The 23,304-nt window shown below is 39.8% G+C and overlaps 1 protein-coding gene across 2 annotated transcripts; it reads left to right on the top strand.

Moving 5' to 3' along the window:
- The first annotated feature begins 794 nt into the window (after positions 1–794).
- On the top strand, positions 795–23,251 carry tmf1 (TATA element modulatory factor 1). Of its 2 annotated transcripts, none has more exons than XM_036559158.1 (17): positions 795–1,330; positions 3,225–4,600; positions 6,643–6,746; positions 8,499–8,625; positions 9,244–9,349; positions 12,342–12,484; positions 13,914–14,080; positions 15,024–15,180; positions 15,895–15,987; positions 16,651–16,807; positions 17,014–17,206; positions 18,646–18,715; positions 18,825–18,917; positions 19,231–19,353; positions 20,044–20,196; positions 20,741–20,866; positions 21,882–23,251. In XM_036559158.1, exons 1-17 carry the CDS (start codon positions 1,195–1,197, stop codon positions 22,020–22,022), a joined length of 3,465 nt encoding a protein of 1,154 aa, XP_036415051.1. In that variant the 5' UTR covers positions 795–1,194; the 3' UTR covers positions 22,023–23,251. The 2 variants fall into 2 exon arrangements, with proteins under 2 accessions (XP_036415051.1, XP_036415050.1); XM_036559157.1 differs by having other exon boundaries at positions 20,041–20,196.
- The last annotated feature ends 53 nt before the right edge of the window (positions 23,252–23,304 follow it).

Raw genomic sequence — 23,304 nt, 5'->3', positions numbered from 1 at the left:
TCTCCCTCAAATGATCTCAAATTTTAGCAAAATGTGTAAAAACTAACCAAGTTTAATTTTTAATGTTTTTTTTAGGTTGAAGAATGGCGTTCACTAGAAATGAAAAGGCGTTTTGTGTGTTAGAATATGCTCGAACACAGTCAAACAAGAGTGTGCAGCGTACATTTTTGAGAAAATTCAATAAAAACGCACCAACTGGAAATCAGATTTGGACACAGCACAAAAAAATTCAAAGAGGAAGGCTGTCTGTGCTGGACGAAGGGATCTGGACGACCACCAGTATCGGAAGATATTACATTTGTGCAGCTTTGTGAAATCGGTTATAAAATCTACATCCCTCTGAATTTCTTGGTCGAATTTTAATAAATAAATCTTGTTTTGTTCAACATGAAGCCTTTTTTAATTTCGTTTGCCAGGACATGTAGTTACTCAGATATTCACATCTCAGATGATGTCAGTTTTTTTGGGACACCCTGTATATGTAACAGTGTGCTTGAACACATGAACAGGAGAATATACACTTACAAAAAATATAAAATGTAACTAAAAATAAAAAAGGCAAATGAAAAAAGACAAAAGTAAAAAATAAAGTAATTAAAAGTTAAAAGTTAAAAGGATTAACTTTATTAAATCATATTGTTTTTATGTTAAAATGTTTACAAACAATTACCTTAATGTTTTAAGCGCTTTTGAATGTTTAACTTTGTTGAAAAGATTTAAGTCATAATTGATTTTTTTTATTCGATTATTAACTAGGTGGGCGGGGACTGGCCGCGTGACGTCACGGCCCAAGTGCTACGTGGACAGGAAGCAGCAGCGCCGTCAGCTCGGAAAGGAGATTCATGCTAAATTTCAACAACAAACCGAGACTTCAGGAACTGAGCGCGATGTCCGGAATAACGGACTGACACCAAGTTGTTTTACTTTGTTTTACGTTGTTTTAGACGACTGAGGCTTTTAATAGCGATGGGATTCGTCGGGACTGAGCTCCGTCCAGGGAGCGCTGTGTTGGACGGCTAGCTCGCTAACTAGCGGGCTAGTAGGCTAACGGTGGCAGTAATAACTCTGTTTATTAGCTCAGCGTCACTCAGACTCTCTGTAAAGTATGATGTAAGATAGCCAGCGCTTTCATAAATAACAGTTCTCCTTGCTTGAGGAAACCTGGCTGGCTAAGTTGGCCGGCCGAGAGTAAAGATGAGCTGGTTCAACGCTTCCCAGCTGTCCAGCTTCGCCAAACAAGCTCTGACAACTGCCCAGAAATCCATCGACCGAGTTCTGGACATAAAAGAAGAGGACCAGTGGGGGGATGGCATCGCACCTGCTTTAGAGGGTGGGTTTTAGATAACTGTTTCTTGCTTGCTTCTTATGTAGAGGCTGTTTTAGGGAGAAGCTTAATTTGACAGGTAAATAGAAAGCAAGACAGCAATGTTTCCCTTTTCCCTTTTCCTCCTGTCCTCATCTGAAGGCCCACCTGCACTGCACGGTTACTGTGTGTTCCTCTCATCATCAACTAAAGATCGGATTCACGAAAGTGTCTTAAGAAAGAAAACCTTCTTAAATCTTCCAATAACTTCTTAAGAATTGTCTCATTTTTTGGTTAACTAGGTTATATTTCTTAAGAATAGTACTAAGAAGAAGTGTGATTCTTGAAAACATTGTTCTTAAATGCTTTTCTACCATCACACTTGTCTAGGCTGTAAGAGTTGGTAAGCGTCCGAGTGTATCAAGCTTTAATCAGTTTAGTTATTGTAAGTAAGACCTACATATTTTCAGTTCAGAAGTTTTAAAAGCCTTTCCAGTGAAGGTCATCCTTAAAATACTGTAAGTCATCTGTATGAGGAAAGAATATGGCGAAGCTGTTGCTTTAAACTGCGCTTCAGATTGAAGTTTTGTGGGTTTTGGAGAGAGCGGAAAAACCATGAAGGCCTCTCAAAGAAAGGGCAAATCCTCTCACCCTGCCTGGTCATATTCTTCTGCGACAATATCAGCTCCCAAGGGATTCAGTCATATATCAGATACTGTAACTAATGAGCTGCAAAGAAAACCAGAAGGATCCTTTTTCAACAAACAAAAAGATACTCTGTTGTGTCTGATGAATGAGGTGTGCTAAAGAAAAACGTGGTCTAGGAAATGTGGAACGGGAGCTGGTATCTGTTTGCGGCCATAGGGCCGTATGTTTACAGAGGTGTTTCTCTAAGCACGTATGCTGTTTGTTAATGCAGGCCAAGCTAATGTTTTCAACTTTGAGGAAGCACGGGCCTGGGTTCAAAAACCCAGCTTCCAAATCTCAGCCTGGAGACAAAATATTCCTAAAAGGGGGAATTCCACAGATTAAAACACACAGATCCTGCACAGTTCAGTTGTTGAGATGTTAGAGAAAATAATTCAAAATGCTTTAATGCAGTGTGAAATGGTTCACCTTATAGAAACTTGACTTATTTACATTTTTGGTGATTGATAGTGACTAGGATTACGACATGAATATAACCCTTTTATTTACTATCCAAAATGACTAGTGAACCTACATATGTCAGATGACTTTTTATTTGTAATGATGATAAAGATAAAGGTTTTGCGAGATTGGGAGCGCCCTCCGCCGTGAACGGGTTAAAATGTTGTAGGCTTAAAACTTATTTTAAAGCTATCATAAAACAGTGTTTCAGGCAACAGTCAGCATATTCATAACTTTTTAATGTCATAACTATCTGTGAGGCTTTTAGAGGCTTTCAACATTTCAGAAGTTCCTATCATCACCACATTGAACTCACTTGTCTACATCTTAACCATTTAATTATGCAGATTTTGCAGTACTTTCTCATTAAGTACTCCCCATAGAACTGCTGTGGAGGTTTTTAGAGGCTCTTTTTTTTGCTCGCTTTAAGAACTTTTTGGTCTGTAATAAAATGCTAAAGCTCCAAAGTGAGCAAAGCAGTCCAACAGCTGTCACCAGCAAAATAAACTGAAATTAAACCCAAAGAGGGAAATAGAGACTGTATGTGAATGGCTAAAATGGAATTGAGGAAAAAGTCATTTCCTCACAATATAATTAGGTTGAAGCAAAGGGATTATCATTTGAAAAGACTTTTAAGTACTTAGAACTGACCTCTGAGCATGGGCTGTCGTTGTAGCATGGTTATTGTAGCAGACTGTACATATCTTTAACGTCTGCTTTTAATGTTGTTTAAATGTCTACCTTAAATGTTTGATTTCTTTTTTATTCCCAGATGCTCCAACCAAGCCTGTATCCACAGGATGGGGAATGAATCAGTGGGTCTCACCCTCAGAGGAATGCCCAAAGACTCTTCCCCCTTCATCCGAGGCCATCACCAAGCCTGTCACTCGCACTGTGGTCGATGAATCTGAGAGCTTCTTCAGTGCCTTCCTATCTCCCGGGGACATCCAGACAGTCAAGAAGACTTCAGTGGTGTCCGTGGCGCCGACCAAATCCTACAGCCGAATACAGGAGAAAGCCGACAAAGAGACGAAACCTGCTGGCAAGGATGACGTAGACTCTTCCAAGCTTTCTCAGCCAGATTCCGACAGACGTGACAGCCTGGGACCAGAAGAGGTGAACCTGGTGGAGGTCAAGCCAAAAGAACAAGAGCCACCTCCAGCCAGTGCACCCCAGCAACCATCTGCAGATAGTGTTCCACAACAGCCTGAGCCTGTTCCTCTTGATTCATTGACTGCACAAGAGCAAAAGGCTGAACCAGAGAGCAGCGAGAGCAAAGCAGAGTCTCAGGATTCCAGGCTAACTCTGGAAGTCACACAAGTGGATGCACCTTTGCCCATAGAGGCTGGATCTGGATCTGCGGGTAATGTCGATAGCTCTGGACCTCCAGAGCCGAAAAGCCCAGTCAAAACTTTGTCTGTGCCGCCCAAAGACATCATGCTGGATTCCAAGGACCCTAAAGCGGAAGACAGGCAAAGTGACACCCCATCCCCTCCTGTTAGCGCCTTCTCCTCTGGTACCTCCACCACCAGTGATATTGAGGTGCTGGACCACGAAAGTGTGATTAGTGAAAGCTCAGCTAGCTCCAGGCAGGAAACCGCAGAAGCTAAAGCAGGATTGCACTTGATGCAAGGTTCCTTCCAGCTTCTTTCGGCCTCTGCCTGTGGAGATTTCCCCCGTCTGGACGATTACCCTAAGCTGACGGAAAGCTGCGGCTCTTCCTCCGACGCCTTTGAGCGTATTGACTCCTTTAGCGTCCAGTCGCTGGACAGCCGCAGCGTCAGTGAGGTCAACTCAGATGACGAGATTCCCGGAAACCGCACACTGGCGTCTGTCACCGCTGGCCCCACCCCTGCTCCCCTCGCCCTCCCGGCACCACCGACCAATCCGGAGCAGGAAGAGGCGGAGTTAACACTGACAGAGTCTATGAAGGACCAAACGCTGGAGGAGAACGAGATGGAGGAAAGTGGCCGTAGCGCTACACCAGTTAACTGTGACCAGCCAGAAGACCTGCAGGAGGTGGAGCAGGAGGCTGGCTCAGGTCTCACCTTGTCCAGCTTAAGGACTGACCCTGATGAAGCACCAACTCCACCTATTACTGAGGAGCAAAGAGGAGCCTCCACCTGCCAGCTCCTGGAACTACAAAAGGTCAGAATTCGCTAGTCATCATGGGCCAGTTTTTCCAGATCCAGATTAAGCCTAAAAGTAGACTAAATGTAATTGTTTTTCTTTTTTAATTGTCAAACCCCTTTGGCATTGCAAGTTAGTCCAACACTAGGCTTAATCTGTGTCTGTGAAACTGGACTGGCTCTGTGTATCTAGTGTTGCTGTGCATGTGTTAAATGTACTCTTGGATGTCATGCTCCATGATTTATCATTGAAATTATTGAAAGTATTTTAGGAGATTTTGCTTTCAGCTCTCTCTTTTTAAACCTGAAATCAAAACTGACATGTTCATATTAAACATTATCATATAATGTAGTTAAGAAGAAGACAGCATTCTTCTTTACCCATAATTTTTAATGGAGGTGTAGATGTTTGCCCGCCTTTAAAACTCCTTCTGATTTTTGATGACATCACTGCACACCAGTGGCCACCTGTCATAAAGAGAAAACGCTCAACTAACTCAGAGACCCTCCATGTTTCACTCAGAAATATGTCTCGGGATGGAAGGAAAATGTGTTATGATTTCCCATTCCCATTAAATTGGGGGCTGGCAGTATGATGATAATTTATCGTAATCGTGATCGTATTGATGTCACAATATGCTTTTCTGAGCCTATCATGAATGTCGTCAATATTTAAAGAACACTGACTATCTATGTTATGTACTTTACGCCAGCAGAGCAGCGCCGCCTGGGGCAGTGGGGGGTTAAGTGCCTCGCCCAAGGGCACAACCAGGTATACCTAGTCAGTTGTGCGATCTGAATCCGCAACCTCCTGGTTGATGCCGCACTTCTCCTACTACTAGGCTCTCAGCCACCCCATCTACATGTTTTACTACAAAGTGAGCATAATTAGGCTTGTTTAATTGGATTTGGCGCAGCACAGTTTGTAGAACATTGAAGAAACATCGTGTTTATTATTATAGTATTTTTGTGGCTCTACAGGTTCTGTTTTGTCCTTTCCAACTTATTTGATCTCAGAAGAACAAATTATAATTCATATTTTGTGTCTTGTGAAAATATCTTGAAGTATCATAATATAATATTTTTGCCAGATCACACACCCCTACTTTTAAATTGAATTGGTCGGCTCACTTTAAGGAGTAATTCAAATTAGCACAGTGTCCTACTTAACCCAAATGTAGTTCCTCAGTCAAGACATATTTGGTGTCTGAGGTTTGCATATAGGTAACATGGAGGGTGATATGCAACAATAAACACTGTGCAAACTAAATAACTAAATACTCACAGAGTGCTGATAGATTGATGGTTTTTATATCAAAAAGCAATTTTCCAATCATCTATAGCCTATATTATCAACAACAATGTCTTAAAGGGCTCATTTCCTATGTATTTTTTTTATTTTCCCCTTGAAGTCCACTTATTACATTTGTGTAAGTCTCTGTACCAAAAATGGTCATAATTCATTTTTACACAACCATTTTCCAACCTCTCTTTATCCTTTAGAATTAGACAGGCTGCTTTTGTTCTGGTGCCTTTAAGGCTGATATAAGATCAATGAGCTGTGCTCTGATTGGCTGCCCTGTATTGTGCCTCAAAAAGCACTCAGCGCTGAAACTCTCCTTAGAACTTTGATATGAATGGGCGGAGTTAAACTGCTGTAAGTGGAACTAGACATGACTAAATTTGGGAGAAAAATTGGGTAGAAGTTTAGAAAATGGGCAAAGATTTGAGATTTTTTTTTAAAACAAGCAAACTTAAGACACCAAACGTATCTCAGCCAATCAGCCACATTTGTGGTGATGCTTTAAGTTGGACTATTCTGTGACTGAGACTTGGTGAATATCACATTAAAAAAAAGCTGTCCAGAAAATGTTATTTTGCCAGTTTTTTCTAAAGCTACCAGCACTTTCTTTCAGTGCATCTAATGGGAATATAATCGCAAAACTATCTGGATTCCTATAATACTTAAGGAATAAATAAAGTGTTTCACAAAGTCGATTGTGCTCATGTTGGATTCATCTTTTCTCTGATGTTTTGCATGTCTGTCTCGCTTTTTTTCAGGTTATTGATGAGCTTACGGGTAGGCTGGAGAAAAGAGAAGCTCAGCTGCTGGCCGTCAGCAAGGACAAGGCCCGTCTGGAGGAGGAGTGTGATAACCTCAAAGAGTGAGTAGCTCTGGGTCACTATAACACAGTAGCAGCGTTGATCTAGGATATGGGTTTGAGGCTGCGTTTAGATGCGATTATTCAGTCCTGACACTTTCATTTCTTGGTCGTTGGCTGCACTGAATGTGGTTGAAGTGTTGAGCCGATGGAGTTTGCTTCGATGATTAGCGGTTTGGACCTTTAGGAAAGCATCAGCTTTGGGTCTGTGGGTTTTATAATGGCTCTAATGGCAAAGTCTGGCAAAGAGACAGATGGAGCAGTCAAAATATTTACTTTGGTTAAGGAAAATGTGACACTCCTTTTTAAAGGGCGAGGGCGTAAAATTATAGGGGAATCTTGTTCATTGTTGACTCAGAAGCCTGAAACATTGCAGTTCTCTGACCTCCGTTTAGTTTTTGGTTGTTTTGTTTGTGATTTGTTTTGTTATGGCTCTTGTCTTATCTGAGTGAGAAAAATGACTGTTCACTAAATGTCAGCCAGCTCCCTAGATAGCCGTCGTATTGTAAACACTGTGACTGAACTGACTTAAAGGGCCCGTGACATAGAGAACTGAATTTCCCTTGCCTTTTTTGAACTAAGAGTTTGATGTGGTATGGAAACATTAATGTTTTAAAATGTACGGTTTCCTCTCCAGTCAATACAGTCCATATAAGGAGATTAAGCTGCAAAAAACAGCCTCTTTTGAATGAAGTGTTTTTGTGATGTCTAGGAAACTAACATATTTACATATATCCAGCTATACTGCCTAAATCAGTTTAGCTCTGCCTCTTCACCCTGAAGTTAAAAGCCCAGACTGTTTTTTCGAATGAGGTGTGATACAGGACAGCCAATCAGAACAGAGGTGATTTACATACATCAGTCTTAATGGCACAGTAACAGGACAGCCTGTTGAATTGTAAGTGATAAAGAGACGTTGGAAACTGGTTGAGTACAAATTAATCATGCGTGATTGTGGTACTTAAAAGCACACACATATTCTAAGATGAAAGAAATAAAATACAAGAAAACAACAGGTTTAGATTTCTCTGTCAAAGCTATTTTGGCAAAGCTGTTTTGGATCAGTGAGTTGTTCTTGTGAGTGAATTGCCAGAGAAGAGTTGGCTATTAAATGGGCATTAGAGCCTAAAACTAGCGCCTAGTTTAATATGTTGTCATGCTTTGTAATATTCTGTAGTGCAGCATTGCATCCCTCAGCCTCATTGGTTTGACAGAATTCACAGATTTGTATCTTTTGTGTTTTTGTCCATCAGTGTTCTCTCACTACAATACCCAGCAGGCATTACACACAAAAAAAAAATCATACAACTATGGGTGAAATGATTCACAAAATTCATCAGTTGATTTGATACAATACAGTGGGGTCTCGATTCAATACGTGTTTCGATACAGCAAAAATAAGGAGCACTTTGCATCATTATGTTAGTTTCTATCTTCTATCGTCTTTGCACAAAAAGTCTGCCATCTTCCTAGAACTTTATTGCAAGTCAATACAGTATAATTTTGCATTGTCAGTACAGATCTCTTAAAGCATGGAGTGTTTGCTGTACTAGTCATGCAAAGGTTGTATTTGCATTGCTGTGTGTTCCAGCTGTTGTAGCTGATGAGCTACAGTTGTGCCTTGGAGTAATGCATTTACCCCAGTGCTGTTCCAGGAAAACATATTCAGTCGTATTCTTACAAAACCTATAGTTGTACTGTATGTAATGTAAATGGTTTGGTCCTTAAAATAAAATGCTTACATGTGTTTCATAGTGAGGTGATCGGTCTGAAGGAGGAGAGCTCTAGTGTGCAGTCCCTGAAAGACGAGTTCACGCAGCGCATCGCTGATGCCGAGAGGAAAGCTCAGCTTGCCTGCAAAGAGCGAGACATCGGCAAAAAGGTGAGACATTCAGGTTTGCCTCTGTATCTGCGATAACCGTCGTGTTTTTCACCTCAAATGTAGTCGATCAGCCAAGACTTGTTTGTTGTCTGAAGTTTGCTACCAGACTTATGTAGCTAAAATGGACATGGAATGCAAAAGTACATCACATAACTAAAAAAACAGTAGCAGCCGTCTTGAAGTCTGAATTTTATTATGTGGAGATAACAGGATGTCATACACTGTCAGAAACCACATAAGCAAGTCTGTTTGAGATGAGTGCTACGCTTCCATTACCTATTAGCTACGTTAGCCTTGTAGTTTCAGTGCAAACATTTCTATACTGTTTGAAAGACAGTGTGCATATTAACAGTGCCCCTGTGCTCCATTTACTCTCTTATTTATGGCCAGTACAACATTGTAACCTTGTTTTGTGAGACGTCTTTTATTATGTTTTTATGGCCAGAGCCAGCAGCCTCAAAACACAGGCTGATCTAGGTCAGACTTCTTATGGCTTATGCTGATTTTGGTCACAGAAGCACATCCTGTTCGAAAATATATGTCTAGGAAAAGGTGTGTAGTTCTTAGTAAACACTGTCCAGTGCCTATGTTTGTTCACTTCATGTTTTGCTTTTCCAGGAAATCAAGGGCCTTCGAGAAGAGTTGGCAGCCAGATTCAACTCAAATGAAACTTTGGAGTTGATAAGAGAGAAGGAGGAACAGATCAGAGGCCTTCTAGAGGAGGGTAAGAGCAGTTCTAATAGGACGATTACTAGAGGTGTCAATCTTAGAGAACCACAAATCGATTAGATTCATGATTCATTGGTTTCTTATTCAATTCAAAGTGTTTTTTGTACATTAAGAATGATGCCGTTCTTAATTGGGGTTGTCCTGGGATGGTTGCAGGGTTGCAAGGTGGCCGTCGATAAAAATGGCCTATATTTCGGATATTTTGCGAATGATTTTCCATAAACTCTTTCGAATCTCTCACAGTAGTATCGTGGTGGTGCCTTTGCTGTTGCTTAGTGTAGGGGGGGGGCCCTGCTTAGCAGCTGAGGTGTAGGTCAGCTGTTGTGTTTTGCAGTTTGAGTTCACGTTCAGTATAGCTTGCACACCATGTTTTCCAAATAAAGATCTTTGTTTGGGTTCATTGCAGCATCTCTTTTCTCATTTTTCACTGTCAGTTTCGTAATTTTTAAGCGAAAACAGAGAGTGACTTGCGAGTGCTTTAAGGTGACTTAAAGCAAAAAAGACTGAATGGTGCAGTTGAGCAGCAGCATCTTTAGCTAACTTTACTACGTCCTCTGTGTCTCTGCAGTGTGTGATTACTAGCTAACTACTGGACAGAGGAGCCACAACTAGAGCATTGGCTCGTCAGAGTTTGCTGAAACTAAATTAAAAACAAAACAGATTGTTGTTGTTTGTTGTTTTATGCAGTAGGTGATTGATTGACTGATTCTTTTTGCTGCCTCACATACACATACACCGGTCAGGCATAACATTATGACCACCTCCTTGTTTTTATGCTCATTGCCCATTTTATCAGCTCCACTTACTATATAGGTGCACTTTGTAGTTCTACAGTTACAGACTGTAGTCCATCTGTTTCTCTGCATATTTTGTTAGCCCCCTTTTACCCTGTTCTTCAGCGGTCAGGACCCCCATGGGCCCTCACAGAGCAGGTATTTGGGTGGTGGATCATTCTCAGCACTGCAGTAACACTGATGTGGTGGTGGTGTGTTAGTGTGTGTTGTGCTGGTCTGAGTGGAGTGGCCTGTAAGGGTCCACAAAGGCTAAAAATCGTATGGACAGACTATAATGATATATACTTCTCAGAAGAGTTAAGTAACCTCGTCGCAATAGGAAGAAGCTGTTCTTAAATCGGTTTGTCCTAGTTTTTAAAGAACCTGCTTCTTTTAAAGAACCTCTTGAAGGAAGTGCTCGGAAAAGATGGTATGCTGGATGAGAGAAATCTGTTATAACTCCCTTTGCTCGCTTAAGGGTGCGCTGAGTATAGACGGAATCAACAGAAGCCTTTCGTGACCATGGTTAGCTTGATGAGCCCCTCACATGCTGTACGGTGGTGAAGTTTGAGGAGAATATCACATGTATTTGTTCAAGTATCACATATTTGTTTCAGCAAGTTTGTTTTGTTAATAGATTGTGATTTGTTCAGTTCGTTCCATTTAAAAAATAGATTTTTGACTGATGCAAGTGATTCAATAAATAAATAAGTAAATTTGTGATATGACTTGCAGTATATTCAAAACATACTGGTAATACATGTTGGCCAAAATGATTAGATTAATCAGAACACTCATCTGGGATGTCTGTGAATTGGTCAGGACACTCAGAGCACACACTTGATATCACTATTACAGAGGCCAACATTGTGAAGCTCTCATTTGCTGGGTGGGTCAAAGTCTGGCTCAGCTGGTTTTCTGGAGCACTGCATGTACGAGTTTTTCTTAGCTGTGAAACATGTATGAGTTTTTCTTTCTTAGCTGTGAAACATATTTACAAGAGTCAGTTTCAAGAAGAGTCATCAGACAAAAGCACGTGATGTCTACGCTTATCACTCTGACACTGTTATATGGGTGTTTTTTAATACTTGTTTTGCAATCTGTTGTTGCAGCCTTCAAGCCAGTCTGTATTGTTATTCTGTTTTGGCTCACAAACAAAAATGGTTTTAAAGTACTTTAGACCATTAATAATCAAAGTTCAGAGTGTCTGTTTGCCATAGACATATTGGAACTAAAACCTTGTTGTCCAGTTTAGTTGACTTTCCTCAAAAATGACTATTCTGCTTGTACTGAAGCCATCAGACACCTTTTAGTAAAACTATCTGCACTAGTATTGTTTTATAATTACTAGTCCTGTCAACAAACCAGATTTATATTATATTCTTTGGTCACATTTTAAATTCTTTTATATGCTGGCCCCAAAAAGTATTTGGACATTTATACTGTACTTAAAAATATATTAAAGAGGAATTCCACAGAGGTTTCAAAATTGCAGCATAGTTTACTTGTTATGAGTAAAAGTCTTTCACAGTCGTTTGATGTGAAATTGTGCATTGTACAAAAATTTACCGACACTTTCCAATGATTTCTTCACAGTAGTGATATATATAAATATATGTAAATATAATCATTTTATTTGCCATCAGTGAACCTACACACATACACTACAGTTTTATTAGATTGATAATAGTAAAATACTGGTAAATCATGATTTGTTCAATTTGTACCATTCATACCTGGTTTTTTAAGTTAATTTGGGGGTTGTTTTCCTTATGTAACTCTCTGCCATAAATAGATCAAAATATATGTTTCGACCAAAAACTTTCCTAAAACAGTGTCCCGGACATCAGACATCATATTTGTAACCCTCTCTTTTACAAACGTTCTTTGAGGGAGCTTTTGGAGACATTAAACTCTTCAGATGTCTGGTTTCTGTCACCACCACTCTCTAGGGTGGAGCATATCGCATCAAACTAGTCTGAATGACTCTACATATTAATGATAGACTTATGCAAAATTTTGGAATAATCTGTGGAGTTCCCCTTTAAGCTCATTGTGTTAGGAAACAAAATTTTCCTTTTCAGAAAGTCATTTAGTTTACCAATACTTTAATGATTAAGGTGTCCATATTCTTTTTAGAGCCCAGATTTGTGTCATTAAAATGCAATTTCAGCCCCATATGTGTGAATGATGAGACTTTTATTTCCCAATCAGGCGAGAAACTGTCTAAGCAGCAGCTTCAGCACTCCAACATCATCAAGAAGCTGAGGGTAAAAGAGAAGGAGAGCGACACGAAGATCACCAAACAGACCAAAAAACTCAAAGAGCAAGAAGACGAGCTCAAACAGCTGCAGCAGGTCAGAGAGAGGAACATACTCATTAATACACATACATACTAATTGAGAGAGTGTCTGAACCCACTGTTTATCTGTTCACCTTTACCTTGAGACTCTGAGGACATCTCAGTGGGTTCCAGTCTCAAAGTCATAGTCTCATAACTTGCATAGTTTTATAGTAGTTACTGAATAATCCATAGTTTTTACTGTATAATAAGCCTTAAGATGAATAACTGAAAAGCCTACAGCAGGGGTGTACAACTCCAGTCCTGGAGGGCCGGTGTCCAGAAAAGTTTGGACGTTTCCCTACAAACACATCTACTAAACCTGCCCTTTAACAGGCTAGTGTAATCAGGTGTGTTTGAGTGAGTAAATCACCAAACTGTTCTGGACACCGGCCCTCCAGGACCAGAGCTGTGCCCCCCTGGTTTACAGTTTAAAGGGTTAGAAGAACCAGAGTGTGGGAACACAGATGATTGCTTAGCTAGTATTTAAAAGGGCAATAATCTGCAATCAGATCATAAATCCCCATATTATGGTGCTGCTTCTTTAAATAGAAAAAAAAAACATATTGATCGAAGCTCAGTATTAGTCTTGGCTTTGAAAGAAAAAGCACAATATTGATCAAATATGACCACTTCTACTTTCCGTTGTTTTGTGAGTACCACCTCTGATATGTGGATTCATAGGCCCAATCCCATCTCTTATTTTTGCTCCTACCCCTTGTTTTCGAGTGTAACTTTGCCCCTTAGAACTGAGTTACAAAGAGTAGTGGTTGAAATCTTCCACTACAAAATGGGACCCTCAAATAAAAAAGAACATTACTTCATTAACAGGCTACCAGCGCTGCTCTGTGGGCGATGCTGCCAGTCTGCAGTGACAGCAGAGGAGGGTAAAATTCAGCAGCCTCCCTGCTGGGCTTTAGTTACATTTAAGGCATCATATGTCTTCAAAGAGGGGGGATACGACAGTTATTTATTATAGCCCACCCCTAATTCTTAAGTGATATGAAGCTGAAGTCAGATATTCACCAGCTTCTCGTTCAAATTGTCCTGCAGCAGTTACATTCTGGTTCTTCAGGCGTCAGAACTGCTGGACTATTTAAGGTGGAACGTGAAATTTAGCTAGCTAGCTACTGAGACATTAGCACACTATTAGCGAAGCGATAAGGGCTAGGTGGTAGGGGTGAGGGATGAAATGGGATTGGGCTGTACTGTGTTTCACTTTATACTCATCACCACTTTAGTTCTACTTACACTGTATCATCAAAAACAGTTTATATTTAATGCAAGTCTGGACTGTAATGTTTGCATCTATACTTGTGGTTTAAATGCCTTTACTGGTCCTCACTGGCCTGGTGTTCTGCAAGGCTGCTTCATTATGACCCATTATAAAGTGCTGTAATGTGTAAAAAGTTGAATTGTGTGCATGGCTGTCTGTGTGGTTGTAGGTTCTGGATGGAAAGGAGGAGCTGGAGAAGCAGCACAGAGAGAACATAAAGAAGCTGAACTCTGTTGTGGAGCGGCAGGAGAAAGATCTGAGCAAGCTGCAGACTGAACTTGAGGAACTACAGGAGAAGAACCGCAGCCTGCAAGCCGCCCTGGACAGCTCTTATAAGTAATAAACACCCCAAGTCAAATTACGTTTGTTGAATTTTAACTGAGAATAAGTTAACACATCCTGTACATAGAACACTTTTCTGTTTATGTGCTGAATTTAACATTTTGGACAAAAATGAACCTTAAAATGTGGTCTGTGAAAAACTAATGTCTCATTTTATATTTTTTGTTTTACATTTTACATTATAAGAATAGAAATTGAGGCCTGACATTTGCAGGAAAAATGCCATATTTAAGTCATTGGACCGGAGTGTTCAAACTTTTGCACACGACTCTATGTAGGTTCCAAGCTGGGAGGGTTTTTCCAACTGCTGCTAATACACTGCAGTTGGACATGCTTGGAGGAGAATGCTAACTGCTAATTCTGTTACATCAGCTAATAAATGCCCATGTTGGCATCATGCTGAGTGCTGTGAAGTGAAGGGGGCACCATCCTAACCCCCTAGACTCCTAACCATGGACGGCTGTGGCAGTGCCAGGAATTGAACGCGTGGTCGACCAACAGTGATGCCAACGCTTAGATGGTTGTGCCGGTTGGAAGCCTGAGCACAAAAATCTGATCTTTTCCAAATCGCTTTTATATGTGGTCCCAGATCAGACTGTATCTGATTAGTGGCCATGTAGAGTGGTCACATCAGAATTCATGTGTTTTGTTTCTTTTTCCTTTTTTGTACCTCCCATGTCACACACACTTATTACCATCAGCATCCAGCATGGCAGCAGCAGCTAACATGCTGTTGAGCTGAGATCTCTGACTTAAGGTGGACCACAAACAAATCAGTATTACTGAATGATCTCAGCACTTGCATAGTCATAGTTTTTCTTCACAAATGCTGAGGTCATGCTAACCCTTCCCTTCCTGTTAGTCTGTCTTATTCATAGTCCAAACTAAGACTCTACTGAGTTTGCGTTTGCTCTGTGTGCGTGTGTGTGGTGTTCAGGGAGCTTGCAGAGCTGCATAAGGCCAACGCCACGAAGGCCAGCGAAGCCCAGGAGCTGGCTCTGAGCCGAGAGGTGCAGGCCAAGGAGGAGCTCAGCCTGGCACTGGAAAAAGCCCAGGAGGAGGCCCGCCTACAGCAGGAGGCTCTAGCTAATCAGGTAAGGCTCCGCCCTCACTGGCCTGGCTCTGTCACTGTAACTGGCTGAGCTGAAATAGTGGTCTATTCATTGAGTATTTTGAAACACTTTTCAAAATATTGCATAACAGTCTGTTGGTCTGGACTCTTTAAAAACCCAGTGTTTCATCCTGAGACTTTTTATTCAGTACTACAACATGATTAGTGTTTACATCGAAATCACAATTTAGATGGAGTTTTCAAAATGGCAAGAGCTGCAGTTAATTACAATTATAATTAATTATAGCCTATTGTTGTCAATTATGGTGCAATAACAAAGTAGAGAAATGCAGAGTTTGTGAAGAGTAATGAAATACCCATATGCTGTGCACAAGACAACATGTCTTCTGGGTTTTTATATGTATTGCTGAAAAAGGTAAAATAGTGGTAAATCTGAGTAATCTGAGTTTTCTTTGGTGGCCTTTTGCCTTACAACGTCCCTTACAACATCCTGCATGTGCCAAGCTACCATGAATACATTTTAAAAACCAGGTCAAAATCTAAACCATAAGAAATCCATATCGCTGGCATCAGGCAATATGTTTGTAATCATTTTCAGGTTACTTAAAAAAAAACAAGAAAACAAATAGAAAAAAAAAACTAAATCTTTTTGAAATTTTGCTGGAATTCCCCTTTAAGGCTGCAGATCTTATTGTGTGTGTTAATAGACTGTTTCCTGTCATGCCTCTGATTTCAGGTGGCGGATCTGAGGCTGGCTCTGCAGAGAGCTGAACAGCAGCAGGCCAGAAAAGAGGATTACCTACGAGAGGAGATCAGTGAACTTCAGCAGGTAACTCACACTGCCACTCTTGGGTAATATTCTTCTCCATCACAGATGTGGGCCTGGCACAAAATTTTAGCTGATGATAAAATGCCATATAAATTAGTGTGATTAACAGTTTAATGGCAAAAATGTAATAACATAACAGTTTTCATGATAGATGATATGTCACTATTTATTTTTTCTGAATTTTCATAAATTGGGACAGACAAAGCAGTGCCAGAGAAAATACTTTCAAAATTGTGAATACCATGATTTGTATTCAACACTTCACATATGCTGCACTAAACAGGACTAATTATACTCTCTTTGTAATCAAACATGCAGTTGGGAAGTGTTTAAGTACTCACGACATCCAAGATAGGCTCAGAAAGGCACACTATGACATACTGTGATGTAATTTATCACAATAATAATAAATATTGTCATATTGCCCAGCCCTGTATGAAAGTATTCAGTAGTGCGCACCATAATAGTGTTATTTGTGGGTTCATGTATTGTGTTTTGCCTTGTAAAAATAATGGCATTTAACCCCTTTAACCCCTAGACTAATTATCCAGTTATCAATCTAAATATGTTTATTTAGGTTTATTTTATCTTTTTTAATTAAGGCTAATACTTACCTGTTATTCTGTTATTTTCTGTTTTTTTCTGTTTGCTTCCCCTTTACAGAGGTTGCAGGAGGCGGAGACCAGGAACCAGGAGCTGAGTCAGAGCGTTACCTCGGCGACCAGGCCCCTCCTGCGGCAGATAGAGAACCTTCAGGCTACTCTGGGAGCCCAGACGGCATCCTGGGAAAAACTGGAGAAGAACATCTCCGACCGCTTAGGTGAGAGCAGTGGAGCAGAAAGGCAGCATTGATCATTCAGTCCTGATTTTTCTTCTCTGCACATAGTAGCTGAGTTGTGGAAATGGATTGGAGTTGGGTATAATAACCATAATTAACTGATGCACTGTAATCCTAACCTTGACCCCATCTCTTCTCTCCCTGCCTCTGTTTCTATCTTTGTCACTCTTGTTTTGTGGATCGAGTAGCTGAAGCCCAGGCTCAGCTGGCTGTTGCAGTGGAGAAGGAGCGCTCGGCAACCGAGGAGCTGCATGCCATCAAGGCTCAGCTGGTCTCTCTAGAATCCCAGAATTCCATCCTCCGGCAGGAGAAGGGGCGTCTGCAGGGCCAGCTGGATGCAGAGAGGACACGGCGGGAGAAGCTGGAGGACGACAACAGCAGGTATGGAGGAGGTTTCACGGAGTGGCTTCTCAGTGAAAGGAGCTGTAGGAATGCCTTAGGAATGTCAGCTATGTGCCTCCACACTGACCTTACAGTAAGAAATATTGGCAGCACTTTACTGAAGGGAAGCTTTCATAAGGCTGCACAGCACCTACATAAGCCTTTCAGCTGACATAAACCTATATAAACGTTTCTAAAGGCTAAGTCCAGCAAGGGTCAGTTGTCGTAACACTTTCTGAGTTGGGACATCAAATCAGGTAATTGACAAAAGCAGCCTTTAAGACACCTGACGCTTGTTGAATAAGCCTTGATAAATGTTTATAAAGGTTTATATCAGTTGTCATTAAAGTTATGTAGATGCCATGTAGTATAATGAATGCTCCTCTTCTTTAATAAAGTGAAATATCTAAGTAACATGAACATGAATGAGTGGATGAATGTGAGGGGAAAAACAAAGGGAAGAAGTAAAAGAAGTGTCACTGTAAAAGTACTTTCATTCATTAATGTCAGATTGTGTCACACAGGGATACTAAATCTGTAACCTCACAACAATTTGATTGATTTTGGAAACTGTTCAGTGCATCATACAATCTCAAACTTGTATGAAGTTTAATAAGATTAATAAGATTAATATGCAGAAGTTATAATTAAAATCTGTAATGAAGTCATAATTCAGTTAATATCTGCAATGAATTTCAACCAAAAAAATTCAGAATGAAGTTCTGATAAAATCCTGAGTGACGCTGTAATAAAATTAATATCCAATATGAAGTTCTAATAAAATGAATATCCTGAATGTTGCTGTAATAAATGTAATATCCAATATGAAGTTCTATTAATAAATAATAATGTGTTGAATTAAGAATTAGGTTTTAATAATAAAATTACATTTGACAAAAAATTGCTATAAATAGATAACTATAATACGTTCTTTATCATTTTAATATCATTCAACATTATATTGCATGTTGTACCTGAAATAGTTGAAAGATGAAAATAAAATGTGAGTTAAACATCTAAAAATGTTTTTGTAGTGAATAGTTTATAATATTTAAATCTATTACCATGAAGTTATAGTAATAAAATGTGGCCATGTGTCTGTCTAATTAGATTGTTTTGTTTTGATTCTTACGATAAAGTTATACAAGTAGTGAAATATAGACAATAAAAACAATGCACTAAGCAGTTTTTGGATTGTTCTATTCAAAAATATCTACAAAATGATATTTTGTTCAGAATGAAGCAGACACTTAACTCATTATTTTTATTATTGTGCTAACAGACTATAATCTACTCTAATATTTGAAAACCAGTGTAGTTTAATCGTCACTTGCAGATTGATACATCACAATGATACATCACATTTTAACAACCCTAGAAGTGCAAGGTCAGTGAGTTTAAGACCATATGATTTTATAACTGGCTCTTTTTGTGTTTAGGGAACATGTTGAACTGGAGAATCTGAAAGGGGAATACGCACGAGCCCTGGAAGAGGCCAGAAAGGAGAAGGTAATGTTAACCAGCTGTTCTGTTAACCATACTGCTCTGTGTGTATTCATCTCACAAACTCCCTTTCACTCTTGCACACCCACTCAACAATTTTCTTGTTGTCCTTCAGCTGCTGCTCACAAACCAGCTTGAGATGGAGAAAATGAAGGTAGAGCAAGAGAAGAAGAAATGCTACCTTGCGCAAGAGGCCCTGAAGGAGAAGGTTGGAGCAAGACCTTAGAAAATGACCTAGAACTACCTCTAACTTTTATTTGGTCAGAGCAGACCAGTAATTCCAGCACATGTGCAGCTTTTTATCCAGCACGGTCCAGGCATCATGTCTATAGCAGGCTTAACATCCTAAAAAGAATCGTTCTTTCAGATCTTGTAGCCTTACGAAAGCATAGTGCCTTAATCTAGGAAGATTTTCCACATTGGGAGCATGAACTCTGTATATTGTTTGTGAGATCAGTGTGCATCTGCGTATGTTTTTCAGCTGGCCTAACAAGTTTTCTGTGTTTTTTTGTGTGTATTAGGAGCGGAAGACTCCGAGCGTGTCAGTAAGCGAGGCTCCTGCGTCCTCCACCCCATCCCTCTCTCGCTCCAGCTCCATCAGCGGAGCTGACCACGGTGGCCTGCACACCTCTATGCTCTCTCAGGTCCGGTACATCTAAGACACTTAAGCACTGCTTCCATTAAGCCCTTAAACTGCATGATGATTATTCAGTTATTACTCTTAAGTAAGTTCATCAACTTCTATGAATTTAATGTTGTGTAGTAGAGTAGGAAATGGAAGTGTGGACCCACATACAGACCCTTGCAGTTAAAGGGATGGTTTGGCAGAGAATCAAATTGACAGTTTTCCCACTTAACCCAGATGAGGTCGATCAGCCAAGACAGGTTTGGGGTCTAAATTTTGCCTCTTTAGTTTAGTGTCGGCGCTACAAGGCTAACGTCGCTAACAAACACTAGATATCGTCACCCAAATCTTTTTTGTAAATACATTCTCAACTATTTTCAAACTGCATCCAGGTCTTGGATGGTCACTGTGTAGCTGAACACTGTGTGCAGCTGCAATCCCCTTTGTGTGCATGTCAGGTGTCACACAGGCATGAAGATGCCTGGATGCAGTTTGAGCAGGTTGAGGGAAGGTTTTTGTGGATTTATTAATGGAAAAGATTTGGGTGACTATTGACTTAGTTTAGCAATGATTACCCTGAGCGCTAACTAAAGAAGTAAAATCTGATCTGAACACCAAACATCTTGGCTGTTTGACAGCTTTGTGAAAACTGTGCAAATCAGGTTAAACATTAAATTAGGGATTTACTTCCTTGCTATTGTGGCAGCAGGAGGACTCTCTGGACCACTCGTTTGGCACAATGACCGTGTCTCTGAGCGGGAGCAGCCTGTATGAGGCAGCAAGACTGAGTGGAGGTTCCAGCATCATCGAGAACCTGCAGTCCCAGCTCAAACTGCGGGAAGGAGAGATTGCACAGCTCCAGGTAATTCACAGATACACACTGACTTCAATTACAGCATCTGTCACTAGTCCTGTCTTTAAGGACCCACAGCTGATCCACGTCCAGCTCCCAACCCACCTGAGCCAGGTAACGTGTTCTGATGGGTATGTTTTACAAAGTGGGAGTTCTCAATTAGCCAGATAACTCAAAGTACACTCTGGCCTGACTAGGAAAACCCCCTGCTGATGTATTGATCTTTAACAGTGTGTAACTGTAACTGATTAGAAGAAAATTTGGGGACGAGCTCTTCTTTACCTCTTGATTGTTTTTTTAAAACCCTTTGATACATCATGAAAAGGGGGCTTCCCTCGTCTGGCAGGAGTTTCTCTTTAAGGCAAATATCCCATTGAGAAGTTTGTGAAATGCTCCCTGTTCTATAGACCACAGTTTCTTGGCTTTGGTGTGTTGGGTCAGCTGCAGAAATGGTCAGTTATGTAATGAAAATGAAATGCTGTGGCTGATATTTCTGTTTGGAAGTGAATGATACAAATTCTTACCATTCTTTTCATAAATTGTCATTGTGTAGCTGGAAATCTCGAATCTAGAGAGGAGCCGCTCGGTGATGGCGGAAGAACTGGTCCGACTGACCAATCAGAACGATGAGATGGAGGCCAAAGTAAAGGAGATTCCCAGACTCAGAGTGCAGCTCAAAGTGAGTCCACTCAAACATCTGGACCTTGTTTTGAAGTGTTTGCCTCGTCAACTGCAATGAAGTTCTAATAAAATTAATATCTAAAAACAGATTATAATAAATTTAACCTCCAGAAAAAAGTTCTAATAATTTTAACCTCCACAATTAAGTTCTAATAAAATTAATATCTAGAATGAAGTTCTAATAAGATTAATATCTAGAAAGACATTATAATAAATTTAACCTCCAGAAAGAAGTTCTAATAATTTTAACATCCAGAATTAAGTTCTAATAAAATTTATATCTAGAATGAATTTCTAGTGAAATTAATATATAGAATGAAATTCTAATAAAAGAAACATCCAAAAAAAGTTCTAAGATTATTATTTAGTATCAAGTTGTAATAAACATGCAGAATAAAGTTAATAAAATTAATATGCATAATGAAGTTATAATTAACTAAATACTTGGAATGCATTTTTAATTAAATTAATAAGTTCCAATACAAATAATATTCAAAATGACATTCTAATACATTTAACATCCAGAATGCAGTTATAATAAAAGGTAATATCCTGAATGATGCTGTAATAAATGTAAAATTCAAAATGAAGGTGTAATAAAATCAAGATTTTGAATAAGGTCATAATAAATGTAATATCCAAAATAAAGTTCTAATAAAATAAATGTCCAAAATGAAGTTCTAATAATAAAATTACATTTGACAAGAAATTGCTATAAACAGATAATCACAGTGTTATTTATCATTTATTATTTTTAATATCATTCATCATTTCATTACTTGTTGTACCCAACAGAGCTGAAAGATGAATATAAAATGTAAATTAACATCTAAAAATGTGCATAGTTTACAATATTTTAATCTAAATTGTGCAAGTTATTATTGCATACACAATGTATTAAGTTCCAGAGATTCCAAACTTCTGAATAGTCGTGTAATATTTATTACAATAAATTTCAGTATTCTATTACAGTAAATTACAGTAATGGAGCGTGTTTGTGTGTCTGTCCTCAGGACCTGGAGCAGAGACACAACACCATCCTGCAGATGTACGGAGAGAAAGCAGAGGAGGCTGAGGAGCTGCGGCTCGACCTGGAGGACGTCAAGAACATGTACAAGACTCAGATCGACGAGCTGCTCAAAAACCAGAAATAGACTCGCGCTCTTTCTCACACATTCACACTCTCACGGTCTCACTGACACGTGACGGGGCTACAAGTGCATTTACTGTAGAAGGAAGATTGGCTTTCGGTTGGTGAAAGCAGAACCTTTGTGTCGTGCAAGAGGCTCATCCTCCTCCCACCAGTATACATATTTTTCTCCTTTGTGCTCGTGCATTTTCACGATCGGGTATGTACTCCGTAGCTATTTAAGAACTGATTCCTTTTGGGGTTGTTGAATCTGAAAGTTTTAAATGTGATTTTTCCCTCAGAAGACAACTCCTGGACTTTAACAAGGACAACTGCCTGTCTGTTAGTGTGGGCTTAGGTTTGGTGAGTGACTTGTGTAACACAAGAATTTGCACATTTAAGATCATCTGATCTCTGAGAGCCTGACTCCAGATGGTTTCTCTCTGTTGTCTCTGTTCTCGCTTATATCTTTATGTCCGATATTTAATGACCGCATTACCATTTTCAGACGACATACTGTTCCTGTTCAGTCATTACTGCTCAATCAATGAGGAAAGTACCAACAGTCTCTGGCTGCAAAGCTGCAAAAGTTTTTAAGGAAAAACTTGGGAAATCTAGTTACCACACGTGTGAAGTGACATTTCTTAGTAATATTCCCCCACGGGGAAATCTCCGAGAGGGGACAAATGTCAAATCGAGTAGATTGGATAAAGTTGACTATTGCACTAAACTATTGCTCAGCTGTTGTGGAAACTAAGTCCAGCAGTCCTGGACATCTGCACAGCCCCACTTCAGTCACTTCAATATAAAAAGTAGAATTTGTGACTTAGCAAGGTCCCTCTGTGGCTCACTAAAATGTTACTTGGACTACCTTTAAAGACTGGTTCATAAAAAACGTGCAGTTTTCCCCATAACCCAAGCGTAGTTACTTGGCCAACACGTTGTGTGGCTAATATGATGCCTGGTTCCATAGATTTACACTTATGTTTTAACTACATTAGCCTTGTAGGTCCAGTGCAGAAAGAAAAGGACACCAAACATCTTTCCCGATCGACTGTGTTTGGGATAAGGGGGAAATTGTGTACGATTTTTTTGGAGAACCTTTCCTTTAACCTGGACCAGACTGATCCAACTACAGCTTCATTGCAAACTATAGTTGTTTATTTCTCATGATGCAATCGTCTGTCATGGATAAGCTTCCATCTACAGTTTCTGTATAAATGTGTAAATAAAATGAGAAATATAGGCTATTGAGCACAGTGTCTGGCTCAGTTCTTGCCTTTTTCTCCAATTATTTTATTGATATA

This window comes from Colossoma macropomum, unplaced genomic scaffold (assembly GCF_904425465.1).
Source record: "Colossoma macropomum unplaced genomic scaffold, Colossoma_macropomum, whole genome shotgun sequence".
Classification (NCBI taxonomy): Eukaryota; Metazoa; Chordata; class Actinopteri; order Characiformes; family Serrasalmidae; genus Colossoma; species Colossoma macropomum.
This window is presented reverse-complemented; position numbering and strand designations above follow the sequence as displayed.